Here is a 17,150-nt window from a genome sequence, read left to right on the forward strand (position 1 = left end):
GCAGTGTCCTTTGTTCCCATCTCTGTCTGCAACTTCACCCCTCACTACTTCGCTGTTTCTTACAGTATTGCATTTTGAATACCTCATAAATTTGACAGGTTTTGTGTATTATTTGGTGGGTGTTCTCTCCCCCTGTTCTAATGGAAGTAAGCATTGAGGCTTTCCTGTAATAGGGATTCAGCTTATGTATGGACCAAGATATGAGTCCATATCAATTTGTGATAGTGTTAAAGGGAAACATCCTGTATTTTTTCAGATGTGAGAGAGAGTGAATCCCATGCCATAAGTGTGAGACTCCTTTCAGTGAAACTCAAGTCGCAGTAGATGTCACCTCTATGTTGTATCATTTTAGTATAAATTAGCATCATCCACTTTCCACTGGCTTCTCAGTTTAGTAATTGCTAGCGGGCTATCAGTAAAAAGGTGAATACATGCTAGTATGGTATGAGAATGATGGTGTCTGCTAGCTTTGAACTTCTTGCCAATATAGCAGGAAATTTTGTCAAGTGGTCATGCAGTCCGGAAAGAGAACCTTCCAAGAGTTAATGTGAAGTTTGGATCATAAAATGATGATAACATTTTTGAAGGTTAGGGTTTCTTTTATTTCTTCTAATTAACATCTTGTTTCCCTTGTAGGTCACTCAGCTAACAGAAAAGCTGAAGAATCAGTCAGAAAGTCATAAGCAAGCCCAAGAGAATTTGCATGAGCAGGTGCAGGAGCAGAAAGCACATCTAAGAGCTGCTCAAGACCGCGTGCTCTCCCTGGAAACAAACATTGCTGAACTAAATAGCCAGCTCAATGAAAGCAAAGAGAAAGTATCCCAACTTGATATACAGGTAACTGAGTTTTGCGCTATATACTAATGAACAATTTCATTCACAGTTGGTTATGGAAGGTAGAGATCTGAGTACATAAAGCTATTAGGCTAAGTTTATACCAAAGATTGCTTTGTCTGAGCAGCAGACGGCTAAGCAGAGTACCATAAGCAAGATAGTCTGGCAGACATCCAAGATGCAAAAGTCAGGAAAAAAATTAAACAACAAAACCAGGACCTGTCTCATTAAAACTCTAAGTTGCTAAATGTTTCAAGGTTAATAAGCCCATTCTGCCAAATGTCTTTTGATTGTTTTGGACTCCTCACAGCAGGGTGAGAGCTAGTCAAAGTGTGGTCCTGCTATGCTCAAGTTTAGACTACTGATTTTTTTTACTTGGTTTTGTACCTCACTGTGTACAGCATTTTTTTGGTCTAATACAGTGAAACTAAGCAAGTAATGTCTTGCAAGGGAATGTTATCACATTTAAGGCTTGCTGAACTATAAGGTAGCAATGCATTCAGTCTGTAAGGAGGTGTGCGTTCAGGCATGAGGAGATATGCATATTTGACTAGAAGCTTTGTGTAACTACTCTAGGCTTGCCTTGATAAACATTCATTTCTGGAATCTGTGGAGTAACTAATATTGGTACATGGGGTTTGATTTGTAGCAATACCTTTTGCTCGGTATAACTGTTAATTTTGTGAGAGGAAATCTTGGTTAATTAAACTTACAGTTAATTACTCCTCCATCTTTCTGCTAGTTCTCTTAGGGCTATTTTTGAAAGAAGTCAGTCTCCAAAAGTGCAAGGGGCTGTACTCTGTATTATAGAATCATAGCAGTAGGGTCGGAAGGGACCTTGTAGATCTTCAAGTCCAACCCCCTGCCTGGGCAGGAGGGAAACTGGGCTCAAGTGACCCCAGTCAGGTAGGCATCGAGCCTCTTCTTAAAGACCCCCAGGGTAGGAGCCTGCACCACTTCCCTTGGAAGTTGGTTCCAGATCCTAGCCGCCCTGACTGTGAAGTAGTTCTTACGGATGTCTAATCTAAACCTACTCTCCAACAACTTGTGGCCGTTATTCCTTGTTATCCTGGGGGGCGCTAGGGGAAACAAGGTCTCCCCCAAACCATTCTGGTACCCCCTAGCGAGTTTATAGATGGTCACCAGGTTCCCCCTCAGCCTCTCTTGTGAAGGCTGAACAGGTTCAGGTCCCGTAGCCTCTCAGAAACCATCTAAACCCATAATGAGCTTCTGTTAAGTCCATGTGGCTTCTGCTACTGCCTTTATGAAGCATGGCAGAATGGGACTGTTAACGAGGGAGAGAAAGTGCCTACCACTAGTTAAAGAGATTTATATGCTTTATATAGATTCTGTTATTTCAGGCAGTAGGAACAGAAGAAGGGGCCAGTGGTACCTTAGGGTGCAGACTGCCTCATATAGTACACGCATGAGAGAATACTGCTTTTCTGTAAGATAAATACAGTAAAATCCCTGTTATCCAGCACGAGTGGAGAATGGGGGGTGCTGGGTATCTAAAAATGAGAGGGGGGGAGTGGTGGTGGCCACCTGTGGAGCAGGGGGTGGGGGGATGGTGGCGTCTGCACGCCAAGCAGCTACAGTGCAGGGTGGTGAGTGGCAGCAGCAGCCACGTGCAAGCTTTGCCCACTCCCTCTGCTTGCGTCTGGCCAGCTGGCTAGAAATTCTGATTAATAGAGTGTTCTGGTTACTCAAATGCTGGATAATACGGATTTTACTGTACTTGTAGTACTTCCTGGGTTCTAAAACCATGCACATCCTCAAGTTTGGATATGGCTGGGGTGACTTGGGCCTAATTCAACTTAGCTTGTTAAGCGAAGTCTTTCTTGACTATAGGGGAGTTGAACTGGGCTCAAACGCTGAAAAGAAATTGGTAACTAATTTTATGTTATTGTGTTGTGTTCTTTGTTCAGCTGTCTAAACTACCTTGATAGGACATATCTTATATGACTTGTATCTAACACCTGTTTGTGTGAGTTACCAAAATTTACCAATAAATGGGTATGTTATTAGTGGTGGATAAACTTTTCCATTGCAGCTGCCATTTTCTGTTATCCGTAAACTAAAAACAGCATTGGTGCATATTCTTTCAGATAAAAGCAAAGACTGAACTGCTGCTTTCAGCAGAAGCTTCAAAAACTGCTCAGAGAGCAGATCTTCAGAATCACTTGGACACTGCCCAGCATGCACTACAAGACAAACAACAGGTGGGAGACAATAATGCTACTAGATAACCTACATAGAAAATCAGAGAGATTTAGGTTGGGGAGGGGAAGAAATCAAACTTGTATGTTTTTGCACTTGTTATCAAGATTGCTAACTATGTAGTGTATGTTTTGTCTTATTGGCTATAATAAAGTTGGAAGGGTGAGGTGTTTTGTTATGAAAAACACTGCTCACTATAGAATTAAGAACGTAAGTGCCATATTAGGTCAGATCAGTGGTCTATCTAGCCCAGTATCCAGGCTCTGACAGTGGCACAAGTGGATGCTGTAGAGGGAGAGAATCTAACTGGATCTCTCTAGACTGATGTATCCCATATTCTATACCCTCTCTGGCATCCACCATTTTCAGTTTAGAGATCAAAACATCTCCAACCATTCTGTTTAATAGCCGTTAACAGATTTATTATCCATGAATCTGCCCAGTCCCTTTTTGAACCTGGCTATACTTTCTGCCTCCACCACCTCCTGTGGCAATGAATTCCACAAGTTAGCTGTGCATTGCATAAAAAATACTTTCCCTTGTTAGTTTAAAAGCTGTCACCTACTAATGTAAGTGAATGCTGCTTAGTTCTAGTATTCTGGGACTTGGTGAACAACAGTTCCCTGTTCACTTGGTCCCCGTTCTTTGTGAGTTTATAGACCTCTATCCTACTCCGCCATGGCATTCTTTTGAAACTAAAGAGTCCTAGCCTTTTTAGTCTCTCCTGGTATGAAGACTTCTCCATGCCCAGATCTGTTTTTTTTTTTTCCAGACAGATTTTATGCTTTGAATCTAGGCTTTCATTCTTATAGGAAGTGTTTCTAACTGGCATGATGGCTAAGGTCCCTGGCACATATTCATTTAAAGGCACAGTGGGATCAAATTCCTTGATTCTAACAATTGTACCTCTTGTCATTTCAGAGATCAGTCATGCTTGTTGTACTTGCTGGTACATGGGGAGCCTGGGGTCATAATTGTGATCCTGGACTTTCCCTGCACTGGTAGACTGAAATCTGGGTACTCTTTTTGAGACCTGGTATAGTCCTTGGCTGGAACTGACAGTCAGCTGATTGTCAGCCCTGGCCTCGATCTGCTACACTTTTAGTTTATGGTGCTGTACAAACTAGCTATAAAAAATGTTCTACAATGTAGAATATATAGTGTAGAACATTTGTATAGCTAGCTTGCTATTTTATGGTGCCTTAAATTGGGTGCCCATGTAACACCCTTGCCATTAATGCTGTGACTATCATGTTCGTTGCAGCATAAATGTAATATGTAGAGGGGGCCTAAAGGATTTACAAAGTGCACTTAGTAAAGCAAGGCAGCGTTTGAGTTGGCAGACTCAAATAAATAAAATAGAGCTGTGCTCTATTAAGGTAAAGCACTTATTCCAAAATAAACATCCACTCAGACTTGCACCAAAATAATAAAAGTGAATTTTAAAATCACACACCTAGTTATTTCAGTAAGATTTTTTGGGGCGTACCAGCCCTAAATAATGGCCTCTTATTTGGGTGTTCATGTTAAAACCAGAATGCAATAAATTAAATAATCAGAAGCAAAAAGTTACCATACTGACATCTTAGCAGAAACGCGCTCAATTCCAAACCACTTCCAATTACCACTGTTATATTTTTTGTCTTATGAGGTGTAGTTACAGACCTTCTGTAGTAATTTTCCTTAACTATAATAAATATAAAAGACAAATCTCAGTCTCTTACTTTAAATGAAGCTGCTGCAAAATTATTTAGGCTGCTACACCAGTGTCATAGAAATTGGTCCAGCTTTCTGTGGGGTGTCTGGTGCTTTGAAGATAACTGGTGCTGTAAAAGACTAGCAGCAGTATATATTCTCTTTCTGTTAGAAAATAACTTTGTGTTATACCAGTAGTTTTAAATATAATCCAGGAGCCATTAATGGTCTTGAGAGCTGACTGTGGGTCCATGCTGTTGGTTCTCCTTGTTTGCAACTGTTAAATTTTAAGCTTTAGATATTTTTGCTCATTGGAAATCAACGTTGGGAACTGCTGTAGTTTCATTTGGTTTGAACATTTTAGACAAATAACAACATTTAAAGCATTTATTTTGAGATCTCTTTAATAATTTAAAAACTGTTAGTCATAATAAAATTAATTTGATTATATTTTATTTCACAGGAGTTAAATAAGGTCAGCACTCAGCTGGATCAGGTTACAGCTAAGCTGAATGATAAGCAGGAGTATTGTACACAGCTGGAAGCTAATCTTAAAGACTACAAAGAGAAACACTTTCATTTAGAACAGAAAACTGAAGAACTAGAGGGACAGCTTAAGGTTTGTATTAAATGCATAACTTCAGCTTTTTAAAGCTGTCTTTCTCTGTGTAGAGTTACACAATATAGAATAACTGAATCAGAGATGCATAACCTTATGTCAGGTTCAATTCTTCCTGATTTCAGACCAACACAACTAACTACCTCTCTTTGCTTCATGTATAGGAACAACATTGAGCAGAGCTGTGCTCAAGTTACAGGGGAGAGGATGACACACTATTGCACTTAAATAGCTTTATTTTTCACCATCATTCCCTTTTTTTCAGTAGATAACAATGAAAAGGCAGAAATTTGCTATTACCTCTTCTACACCCGTATTTCTTTAACTCTTAATCCTAACACTGAGCATGACACAAGGAAGTTGTTAAAAGTTGTAACTTACAAAGAGCCTCTACCTTTATGGGCAGTATTTCCTGTTTGTGTGCATCAGGAAGAGGACCTATATTAGTGCTATCTACCTGATTTTTAATTATCCTATTTAAATACTACTTTCTCTGCTGACTTCTTATGGTTATCACATTTGAATTCAAGGGGACTTTTGAATTTGATTTTCTTTTACCTGACATGCATATTTGATATATTAGTGTACATAAAGTTGACAACAAGACTGCCTGCCTTTCTGTGCACCTGCTTAAGGCATAATTGTCCAGACCCCCAGATGCTAAAGGCCTTACTTGGCTACCATTAAAGCCAATAGTTTTTCTATCAGCCTTAATTGAGAAATAAAGTTCTAGGTCACATACAGACATTCAGTTGGGAGAGTTATTAATCTCCCAGTAGAAAGTATGAGTGTACAGATGTCCCTGGCAGACAGTGTGTCACTTGCTGGACCCTACTGCTCCAGCTTAGCAGGGAGCAGAGCATTTCCCCCTTCACAATTCTCACATTGTGCAGCAGGGAGAGGCAGCCTGACCCTGAGAAATCTGGGTTAGGTGGACTGCTCTGTACACTGCCATCTCTCTCTAGGCTGACTGAGGATCCAGCAGAGCATGCTGAAATGGGTGCACAGGGCCCCCCTGGCTGTGTAACATCAGCATTACAAGCTCTCTGCCCTTCAGGGGCTCAGCATTTGAATGTCTCTTCACACAATAAACTCCAGCGCCCCTCACACAGGAGTAAACTGCTCTCAGGTGCAGTGTCTACATGTATGCCCAGGACAGCAGCAATTTGAGCTGGGACAGATCAGGCCTGGACTTGTGGGTGGCAGTGTTTGGCAGCAGAGGGGTTAGCTGGGCACCAGGGTGCAGACTCTGCAGAGCTGTGTGGATAGGCAGCAAGCGGGAGTCTGGCCCCTGCCTGATCACCATTTTACATGCGTGTTTCAGCGCAGTAAATGACTCTGCTGTAGGATAGTTCTGTCCCCAACAGCACTGTCCTATGGCAGAGTTCATCAGTTTACTGTGCCCTGTTACCAGCGCACATGTAGACTGTGATGCTTTACTGTGGGGCTAATTAGTTAACTCAGTAAAGTGCATGTATAGTTGCAACCTCTGAGTAAGCTTTTCTACCAGGAAATCAAACCCAGTAGAATTCTTTCAGATCATTTGAACGTGTATGGAACCCTAAATGCAATATGATCAAGTCACGCATAGGAGTTTTTACAGTCTATCCCTGTGGTGTGCATATCTTTGGTGTAATGTTTATAAAACATCATAAGAAATATGCATAATCACAGGGAGAGGGTGTGTTATTCCTCTTATAAATTACTGTGTGAGAGTGGAAGTCTTTTGAGTCTCTGTTAGAACTCTCCCTTGCAAAGCACCTCCCTCAGCACCCACCCTTCCCAAGACACTAAACTTCTCAGTTATACTTCTGCACTGGCCAAATCCTGGCCTCCCACAAGAAGTGATCTATGTTTATTAATGCCCCTACAGAGTAGGTAGGATCTTGCTGTTAAAATCTTGGCCAAATTTTGACAATATAATTGGACTTAAGTACAACCCTGGGTGCATGCCAATAAGCTTTCTTTTGCAGACAACAGTAAGGTGGGTATATTATTTCTGTTTTAAGAGGTAGTTAATGTGTGCATGATATTTATTACTGCACTGTTTTCTTATCTAGTACTGAGAGCCTAGACGAGATCTGGTTGTTTCACTTGATGTTTCTGGTCTGCCATATACATTTGATATTGCTTTTTGGATCAGTATACATACATAATGCATACAACTGAGCAGCAGCGGAGAATTTTATTTTCAGGGTGGTGTTCTTTGGTACACAAGGAAGATGGCAACTCCATGTAGCTTGAAAGAAGGTGGAAAGAAGGGGCTCTAACTTTTCATAGGGATGAGGGGAGAAAATCTCTGTATTATTTTACAGCATTATATTTGAAAAGAGATCTCATCTCATATATAAGCATAATTATTTTGTGTCCCCACTTGTTCTGTAACTTTTCCTCCCTGTCTTGGTAGAGTGTCTCAAGTAGCTGCAGAAAATTTACCACAAGGAGAATTTCCTGATTTGTTAACACAGTTTTTCTGCTTGTTCATTTTTCTTCAGTTTCAAGATGCTGTTGCTAATATCACCAGAAGACAGTCTGTGTAGCAACATTGTTGCATTGTGCCAACTAGTAATAATTCTCTGGGGTTTTTCCACTTTGGTGTATGATAGTTTGAGGGTTTGGGTCTGCAAATGCATTGAATTACTAAAGTTCTATGCTTATTTTAAGCCCCTACATTGAGACAAAGCTGCCCACAAATGAAACTTCAGTTTCTAGGAAGCGTAGACTTGTGAACTCTTTTGCTGCACATGTGCGATTGTATGTCTTTTCCAATTTGGCGTAAGTGAATAAGTAAATAAAATAGATTTATTTGTTTAACTTAGATTTACTTGCAGCTGCAGCACATCTTGCTTATTGTTACGTTAATATGATGGTCAGATTCTCAGCTAGTGTAAATGGCCAAATCCCCCTTGAAATCAGGGGAACTCCACTAATTTATACCAGCTGAGGAATTGACCCGAAGGGCACATTTTTATATAGATAATAACAATTCACTTTAGGATATTTTAAAAAAACATTTGCAAGTTTAAATGAGCAATTTCTTCATTCCATTCTGTCCATCACTAATAGAATACTGCATGAAAAAGTATTCAAAATCTGTTTAAACCTACATCATGGAGTTGTCCAGGATCCTTGATATTTTTTTGTGGAGTTTTAGATTACCATGAAATATAGGGTGTGGCGGGTGTGCCCTGGGGATTGTGTTTATGGTAATAGTAGCTTTTTTAAACTTTTCTTTTCAAGAAACTTGAAGCCGACAGCCTTGAAGCCAAAGCAAGCAAAGAACAGGCTCTCCAGGAGTTGCAACAGCAGCGGCAGCAGTGTACAGAGTTAGGCCTTAGGACAGCAGAATTGAGCAATCAACTCAAAGCAGAAAAAGAAGTGTATGTTAACCCTGTTTAATATCCTGCTTTTCAGATTGGGAGACCTGGATTCAAAGTTGAATTGGACTAGATTTATGTCTGTATGCCCAAACTGAAATTTCTAGTCTGTACACTTTCCTGAGTTCCAAACTCACCCTAAACTTGAAAGTAACTACACATCTTATTTGCCTTACAGAGGAGAACTGGGTTGCTCTCAGTTTCCCTTCTTGTGCTTCAGCCACTGCTTAAATGCTAGGTCCCATCTGCCTGCATGTGTCAGATGAGTTCTAAGTAATATCAATGCATTTCCTCTGCCCTTGTCTCTCCCTTCTTTCCACAACCTGCTTGTTGCATCATCAGTAGGAAGGTGGTTGTCAGCAGACAGTTATACGTATCTTTATATCACTCAGTTATGGACCCTTCCCAATGTGGGATTCATATCTCTATTATGCATGGTAATGAGAAACTTATCAGCATGACCACCTGAACCTAATATCGGCTGGGAAAAAGATGGTTATATTATTCTAGAGGAAAAAAATTGTATTTGTGAAATTGTAAGCAGGCTTAAGTCTAAGGTGCAAGTGGGGATAGGGGCTTTCAACACATTTGGTGGTTACATACAAGCATTAAAATTGGTTTGAATGTTTTAAGTGCAAGTGCAGTTTTTCCAGCAGTCAGAAGAAGCCTTTTTTTAAAACATAAGTCCCATCTTAATTTTGTGGGGAGAAGTGCATGTGACTCCCAAAGAGCCAAAGGGTAGGTTGCCACTTGATCTAGAGGTTTCAACCTGTTCAGAGAGCTGCTCACTGAAGATACCTTAGTTATGTAACATTTCAAATATCAATTTGCAGTGAGCATTTAAGCTCTGAGGGTAGTTTATGAATGTTTAAGGAAGAAGACAATCTGAACATGGGCTTTTGGAGTACAAAATATATTTAATTGAAAAAACAAACATCTACATACCAACTGAAAAAGAAGGATTTAGATCACTTCTACAATTAACATTCTTAATTGTAAAATGTAGATTTAATTACATGAACTTTGGCAGAGTTTTAAAAAGTTTGTTTTATGGTTCTACTTTGTATTTACAGGGTGTCTAATACTAAATTGGATCTGCAGAAGAAATCTGATGCCCTTGAACAAGCAAAACAGCATATTTCAAAGCAAGAGGAAGAAAAAGCAAGCCTTAAAAGGGACCTTGAGAAATTAAATCAAGAGACAACCAAACAACTAAAGGAACTAGATGGCAATATGCAAGTAATGACGTTAGAGCTGCAGCAAACCAAGTCAGAGAAAGATACTTTGTTAAAAGACCTCACCGTTACCAAAGATAAACTATCAAAAACTAATGAATCCTTGAAATATACAAAAGATGACTTGGAAAAGGAAAAACAGAAAGGAAAAGCAGCTTTGGCAGAAACGGTTAGTCATGGTTTTCACCTAACATCCAGTATTGGCCATTTTTTCAGTTAGCTTTTATGTTGTTCAGCTGTGCTTTGCACTCTAATAGGAAAATTATTTTTAAGTTTGCAGAGGTGATGAGACTGTGCAAATTGCCACAAGGAAAACAAAACTGAACTTTTAGTTGTGTTTAGTAATTCCAGACCTGAATTTGAGCTGGATGTTTTTTTACTAGTAAAGATTAGTTCATACCAGAAACCAGTGCCTATGCGTGTTAATATGGGAAAAGAAATCAGACACCAGTGATGAACGTTGGCAACAATTGTATGTGAAGTGTACAAGGAGCGTGGCCAGACCTATAAAAACAAATCATGAGGCTTGATACTGTTTTTATCAACTTGTTAGTGTTTTATTTTTAGACTTTCATGCCAGCCTGCTAAAAGGTTGCTTTCACTTTCAGGAACATAGCTGTGTGTACACATCACTTTGGGAAATAGCAAAACTGATGGTGGTGGTGCAAGTGCTGTGTGCAGGTCAAATGAATTTGTGACCTAAGTAGTAGCAGTGTGGTAGTGAAATGTTCAGCCAGGAATAATCCAATATTGCAATAAAATAACTTTTTATGGTTGTTACTCAATTAAAAAATCTACAGTCTTTTCTCAACCCCACTTCTTCTCCCCCTCCCCCAACTTTATCTGGCACTAACATCACTGAAGATAGCTTTAATACTACTTTTGTAAACTTTCTGTTTTTAGATTTCATTGTTGTTATATTTTCCCAGTTTCTTTTCCTGTTTTGTATTGGACCACTTCCTCAACCCCCATATATGGCTATTTTTATTTTTGCGTTAGAATAGTCTTTACTTACAGTTCAAAAATAACACTTTCCTCTATCTCTTACACCTTCTTTAAAAAGACCTTTGTTTCTTGTTTGTGATTGAATAGTTTTATTTAGCTGCTTAACTATGTACAGTTGACTTAAAACTGCAAGGATTAACTTCCCTGTATGAACTGTTTTAAAAAGAACACAAAAACTTTGCTTCCAGTTCTAAAGTCAGCCACATCTTGCCATTGTCTTCAAGACCAAATCCTATTCAATAAAAAAAATGGCTACTTTAAAACTGGACTGACAGAATTCTGAGAAGAGAGCACTCTCCAGACCACATTACCATTATACTCATGCCAATACAAAGGAGCTGGAAAATGGTTATATCCTTGTCTAAAAATTGCCTGTTGACAAAAATATTAAACAGATCTTGTTACTAGTATAAATGCCTGATTCTGTCACTACTTTGAGCATAAGTCTTCTGTATGAGAAATAATGATTTGTTCTTAATATATTTTTCAGTGCCCCAGGAAAAAATCATCCTTTTCATTCCTTCATTTTAAAGCTATAACCCTTGTGGCTCAATTACATGGCCATCCACCCAACCCTTAATTCAGTTAATTGTTCCCATTCTGGAAAGCACTCCTGTACTTGCTTAGCTGTAGTGACCTGGGAAGACTGACTAGAGCGGTGTATCTAGTATAGTTACAGTTCATAATGCATTTCCAGAACAGAAATATTTTGGCAGCAGAATCTGTAGTAGTATATGATGACCGCTTTGTAATGCTCACTATATATATTTTTTTTTTAAAAGGAAAAATCATGCCAAGATTTAAAACATCAACTCCAAGTGCAAACAGAAACTGTTGCTAAAGAACGGAATGAGTTGAAAAATTCACTTGAAAAACAGGAAGGGGTAAGAGTCCTAACTTCATCTATCAAATAAAAAGACTGCTTTTTAAATTATATATTGAAGGGATTAGCACGTGGAAAAAATTAGTTATTCTCTCAAAGACCCTAAGACAAAGTGATACTTGTAGAAGATTGCATGGATTTTAATAAGATCATCTCCTTTCTTCCATGCCCAGGATACAGTTACAACACTTGGTCATTGTCCATCTGCTTTCTAATATGTCTTGAATGTTGAGGGGTGTGTGTGTGTGTGTGTGTGTGTGTGAGAGAATTATTAGGTATTTGAATTAACATCTCTTCGAGATATGAACTGTCATCTTTCTATGTGTTTTGGGCTTAGACATCTGCTTACCACTTTTTAGTATGCTGTCTGCAGTTTTGGAGGAAACATTTCAAATCTCTTGGAAGAGTTTTAGCGTTTTTGAAAACCTTCTTCCAAACAGTTATCTTTGTAAATATAAGGCATAGTCTGAGTTTTTAACAAACAAACACTTAACTCTATCATGTTACCCTAGAATTTAAAAAAGAAGGGACCTGCTAATAAGTTCTTTATGGCATTGGCCCTATTCTGCTCCTGTTTTATAAGGAAAATCCAAAAGTTTAGAAGTTATGAACTGTAAATCTGAAATGTAGTTCAACACAACACCCACTAATAATGATTATGGTAAAAATCATATGTGACTTTTTTTTTTTTTAAATACAGATTTCTAAGCAGTTGACAGTAGAGCTTGATTCAGTACGAGGGCAAATAGTGGAATTTCAGAGTTTTCTGAAAGAGAAAGAAAAGAGCGAACAGAATCTCCAGGGGAAACTGAGAGAGCTAAAGGAATCGTTTGATCAGAAGAAAAGACAAAGTGAAACGTTGCAGGCTGAATTAAAAGCTGCCCTTTTGGAAAAGGTAGTTCTAGATTCCTTTCATTCCTCTTACTTATAAAGCAAATTAGTATGAACTCTGATGCATGATGCTGTTTCTAAGTCATTATCTAGGTGATAAAATAGCTCTTTGTCAAGAATGGTTATATGTTTCAGCTACTGCAAGGCCAGGATATGGAGTTAAACCCATTGGATATTGTTCACGGTTGAAATGATAAAAAGCATTTGAATATGAGGCCCCAATACTGAATTATGGGATTCTATGAAATTGCTATATGCCACTGAATTGGTAAAACTAGCTAGACCTGCTGCATTCACTTTACCGCATCCAGAGGCAGCATTGCAAAAGGTGCTATCTTGTGCAGTAGTAGGCAGTGCCATGAAAGTAGTTCAGACACAAATGTTTTAGCATTTCAGTATCTGGTAGTTTTAAACTAATTTTGTGCAGTAAGAAAAATGTCTTGATGTCAGTTGAAAATTGTTCATTAAGGTAAGAAATTCAGACAGTATAGCCATAGGCAGATTGGCGCTTGTGGATTTTGCTGTTACAAGGCTGAGTTGGAACATTTTGTATCAGTGAATCTGTATTGCAGTGGCTTCCTACTGTTCTGCCAGTGGGAATTAAAGGACTTAAAATATTATTTAGATGTTTAAAAACTGGCTGGTCTTTTTGAATAAGTAATGTCAAGAGTGTAATTAAAAGAAAGGCAATTTAAATCTCTGTGTTAATGTAAGATATTACACTTGATTTAAGCCTACAAGAGGCTGAATATAACATAACTCAGTAGTCTGCCCTTGCTCAATTTTGTATCTGATGTGAGTGGTGGCAGTTAAAGTTTGTAGCATGAATAAAAATAAAATAATTTTTGTGTTTTTAATTGATAATTCCAATATTTTGTATGATGTGTGTGTTTCAGGCAGAACTAGAGAACAAACTGCAGCAACAGACAACATTGTCAGCACAGGAACTTAAAGCAGAGAAAGGAAGATTAGCAGAATTGCAGATGGTCCATGAAAAACATCAAGAAAATATGGAAAAGCTTCAGTTGGATCTTTATGGTAAAGAGTCTGAACTGTTGGCAACAAGGCAAGACCTTAAGGTACAGTAAGTCATTTTAAGGTCATAAGCGACTTAATAGATCCATTTACTTCAGGATAAATACAAAGGAGCCAAATTAAAGATACATAAAGGAAAACACTCTTACTGTGTTTATAATTTTTCGTTCTTTCCTTCAGGACAAAGCACATACTGGAATTAACTTAAATGCCAAGTGCATTGTCCTGACATAGAATGCCCTTCTGGTTCACAGTATTTCGTAGCAGTAATATTTGTGTTGCCAGAACAAACAAAAAGTTTTTAAAAATAAAACTTTTTCAAGAGCGTGCCCTCCAAACTGATCTGTGGAATGCTCTTCCTTAGTCTTATCCTTAAATATACCATAGTTCCTGGCACAAATACTGAGGGCAGCCATCTTGCTGACATTCTAGGAATAACCCAAATCCTGTTTCTTCCAGAAAATATACCTTTTTAAAATTCTTCTCTATTGACACTTCAGGAGGGATGTGGACAGCATTGAGAGGGTCCAGAGGAGGGCCACCTGCGTGATCCAGGGACAGCAGGGCAGACCCTGTGAAGAGAGGCTACGGGACCTTAACCTGTTCAACCTTCGCAAGAGAAGGCTGAGGGGAGACCTGGTGGCCCTCTGTAAACTCACCAGGGGGGACCAGCAGGGTTTGGGAGAGACCCTTTTCCCCCTAGCGCCTCCCGGGGTAACAAGGAATAACGGCCACAAATTGTTAGAGTGTAGGTTTAGACTGGACATCTGAAGGCACTACTTCACAGTCAGGGCGGCTAGGATCTGGAACCAACTTCCAAGGGAAGTGGTGATGGCTCCTACCCTGGGGGTCTTTAAGAGGAGGCTTGATGTCTACCTGGCTGGGGTCATTTGAGCCCAGTTTTCTCTCCTGCCCAGGGCAGGGGGTTGGACTTGATAATCTACAAGGTCCCTTCTGACCCTACTTCTATGAATCTATGACACAAGCGTTGATAATGCTTCTTAGTTTACATTTCTACAGCAGACACATTCATTCTGCATTGCTCTACTGGGGTCTCAGTTGTTTTGGCTATATTGTATACAGTATCTGCTCAACATGTAATTTTTAAAGAGTTTTCTGTGGAGAATCTGAAGCTGGGATGCCAAATATAAGCAATTTGGTCTTGTTAGTGTTTGGCTGGGAAATCTTCAAGAAAGCTCAAATACTGCTGGAACGTTAGCAGGTAACAGGCAATCTTTCCCCCGAGCCAGTGTTAGACCCTTGTCTCATTTGCTGTTTAATATTGCTTTGTTTGAGAGGTCATCTTTTAGGAAGAGGGGTAAAACTTGGCTCTGATCATTCGCAGTCATTAAAAGTCTCTTGGTTCTTTCAGAAAGGTGGGTGTACTGATTTTGAGTGCCCTAGCCAAACTCCAGCTTGGGAGTTAGTCTTCCTCTCTACAATATTACCCACTGCTTTTGGTTAAAAAGTTTGCATTAATCTTCTATTAGTGTAGATTGCATGCTATATTCTGTTGAAGTGGCAGCTCAAATTCAGCAATGGTTGAGTGAGTCCCTGGATGCAGTCTGGAGTGTTTTGGGATGGTTATAAAATGACAATAGTTCAAAAATTCTATTTCATAGAGACTAAAATATACCAACCGAGTTTGAACTTACTTCCCTTGACTCATTTAGACCATTAGTTTGTAATGGATGTGACCTGTGAAAGTATTGGGCTGACTCTGCGTGGTATTATGCTTTCTTTGTGAACAGATACACTTCTTAACTATTAGCTGTTGCAAATATACCTCAGATGAGCATTATTTAAAGTAGACCACAGGGGCAGCTATCAGAATTGGAAATAATTGTGCTGTACGTGTTTAAAATAGGGCTGCCACTGCTCTCCATGTTTCAACTTCTGCATAGAAAAGGTGAGATGAGTGATGCAATAGGAACAAATGTAGAATGATGTTCCTATGGAGTTTTTACAGCGGTGCCTAGAAATCCCAAACAAAGTTAGAGTACCCTTTGCTGAAGTACTTTTTAAATATTTGCAATTTTTTTTTCTTTGCAAGCTTTTGGGGACACACGCTCTTCATCAGGCAAAGGTGAAATTAAAGATGGTAAGAGTTCTCCTGGTTAGAAAAGAAGCTTCATCAGGCCAAGGAAGAATTAGGGATGGTAAGAGTTCTCCCAGGTAGAAAAGCCAGTTTGTAAAAAGCTGCTCTGTGAGAATGCAAATGAGGAGGAGACAATGGCTGGCACAGGCAAGATACCTGGGGTTTTCAGATAGCAGGCAGGAAGTGGGGTGCCATAAATCTGGTGTTAATATTTAGTCTTTGGAGAGTATATATTGCTTAGAGGCTTGGAGAGTATATGTTGTGGTTGAATTTGGCTTCTTTCTTCTTCATGATGTGAAGTTTCCATTTCAAACAGCAAAATCCAATATCTTCCAACATCTGTGGAAAAAAAAAAAGAGAGCGGCCCATAAAAAATTAAGAATTGTGAGCTTGATTTGAGGCTGGATGCTAGTGTTGATGGGCAGATGGAGCAGAGAAGTACCACCTTGTGTCTGAGTGGGAACTCCATGCAGCAAGCTGCTAGTCAGGGCTTTGTGGCCCATTGGGCCTCTGTAGTCCCTCCCACCTCCAGCCACATGCTACCATTGTGCCCTGTTGACCATCACCTGCCTGGAACGGCTGCTTGCCTCACAGGTAGGCCGGGCTGCGTGGCCCTGGGCAGTCTGAAGCAGGAAGCAGAATTCCTAATGCACACACAAGCTATTGCAGATCAATATTGGTGGTAACTTCTGGCATGTTAAGGTAGGATTGGGCAAAATAGTGGATCCAGCTGGTGACTGGGCTCCCATTTCCCAGCAGCCCCTCTGGCAGGTCTCCCACAGGAGCAGAGGGGCTGTGGCAGCTCAGGGTCAGGGTCTTCACAGAGACTGGCCCAAGCGGCATGCAGATGAGTGGGGAGCTTCTCTGGGGCTGGGGCCAGGGCCAGGATCTTGCAACAGTGACAGCGTAGGCTGGAGCCAGGGCAGAGCTGCAATCCACTGCCTGCACAACTCTGGGTAGCGGATCATGGCTCTGCCTTGGCTCTGGCCTGTGCTGACACCACCGCAAGATACTGGCCTCGGAGCAGCTTCCCGTGCAGCGGTGCACCCTGCCAGCTCAGTTCGGGCTGGTCTCCGTGGAGACCCTGCCTTGTGCTATCTTGAAGCCCCTTAATCTTGGGCATACTATTCATCATTGTTCAGAGTATATACTTAAAACAATTTTGTAGAAAATGTTTTGTAGTCGGTAGGGTCAGAAAGGAGCTGAGCAGATCATCAAGTCCGACCCCCTACCATGGCAGGAAAGAGGGCTGAGGGTA

At 40.0% G+C, this 17,150-nt stretch overlaps 1 protein-coding gene across 1 annotated transcript in view; it reads left to right on the plus strand.

Moving 5' to 3' along the window:
- EEA1 (early endosome antigen 1) overlaps positions 1 to 17,150 on the plus strand; it is a 265,467-nt gene that overhangs the window by 224,907 nt on the left and 23,410 nt on the right. The window contains exons 16-23 of the mRNA XM_025208125.1: positions 637 to 837; positions 2,943 to 3,056; positions 5,213 to 5,368; positions 8,609 to 8,748; positions 9,819 to 10,149; positions 11,768 to 11,869; positions 12,569 to 12,763; positions 13,656 to 13,838. Of these exons, the coding sequence (XP_025063910.1) occupies positions 637 to 837; positions 2,943 to 3,056; positions 5,213 to 5,368; positions 8,609 to 8,748; positions 9,819 to 10,149; positions 11,768 to 11,869; positions 12,569 to 12,763; positions 13,656 to 13,838 (1,422 nt within the window). The remainder of the gene's footprint in view (positions 1 to 636; positions 838 to 2,942; positions 3,057 to 5,212; positions 5,369 to 8,608; positions 8,749 to 9,818; positions 10,150 to 11,767; positions 11,870 to 12,568; positions 12,764 to 13,655; positions 13,839 to 17,150) is intronic.

Source organism: Alligator sinensis, unplaced genomic scaffold, assembly GCF_000455745.1.
Source record: "Alligator sinensis unplaced genomic scaffold, ASM45574v1 scaffold141_1, whole genome shotgun sequence".
Lineage (NCBI taxonomy): Eukaryota > Metazoa > Chordata > Crocodylia > Alligatoridae > Alligator > Alligator sinensis.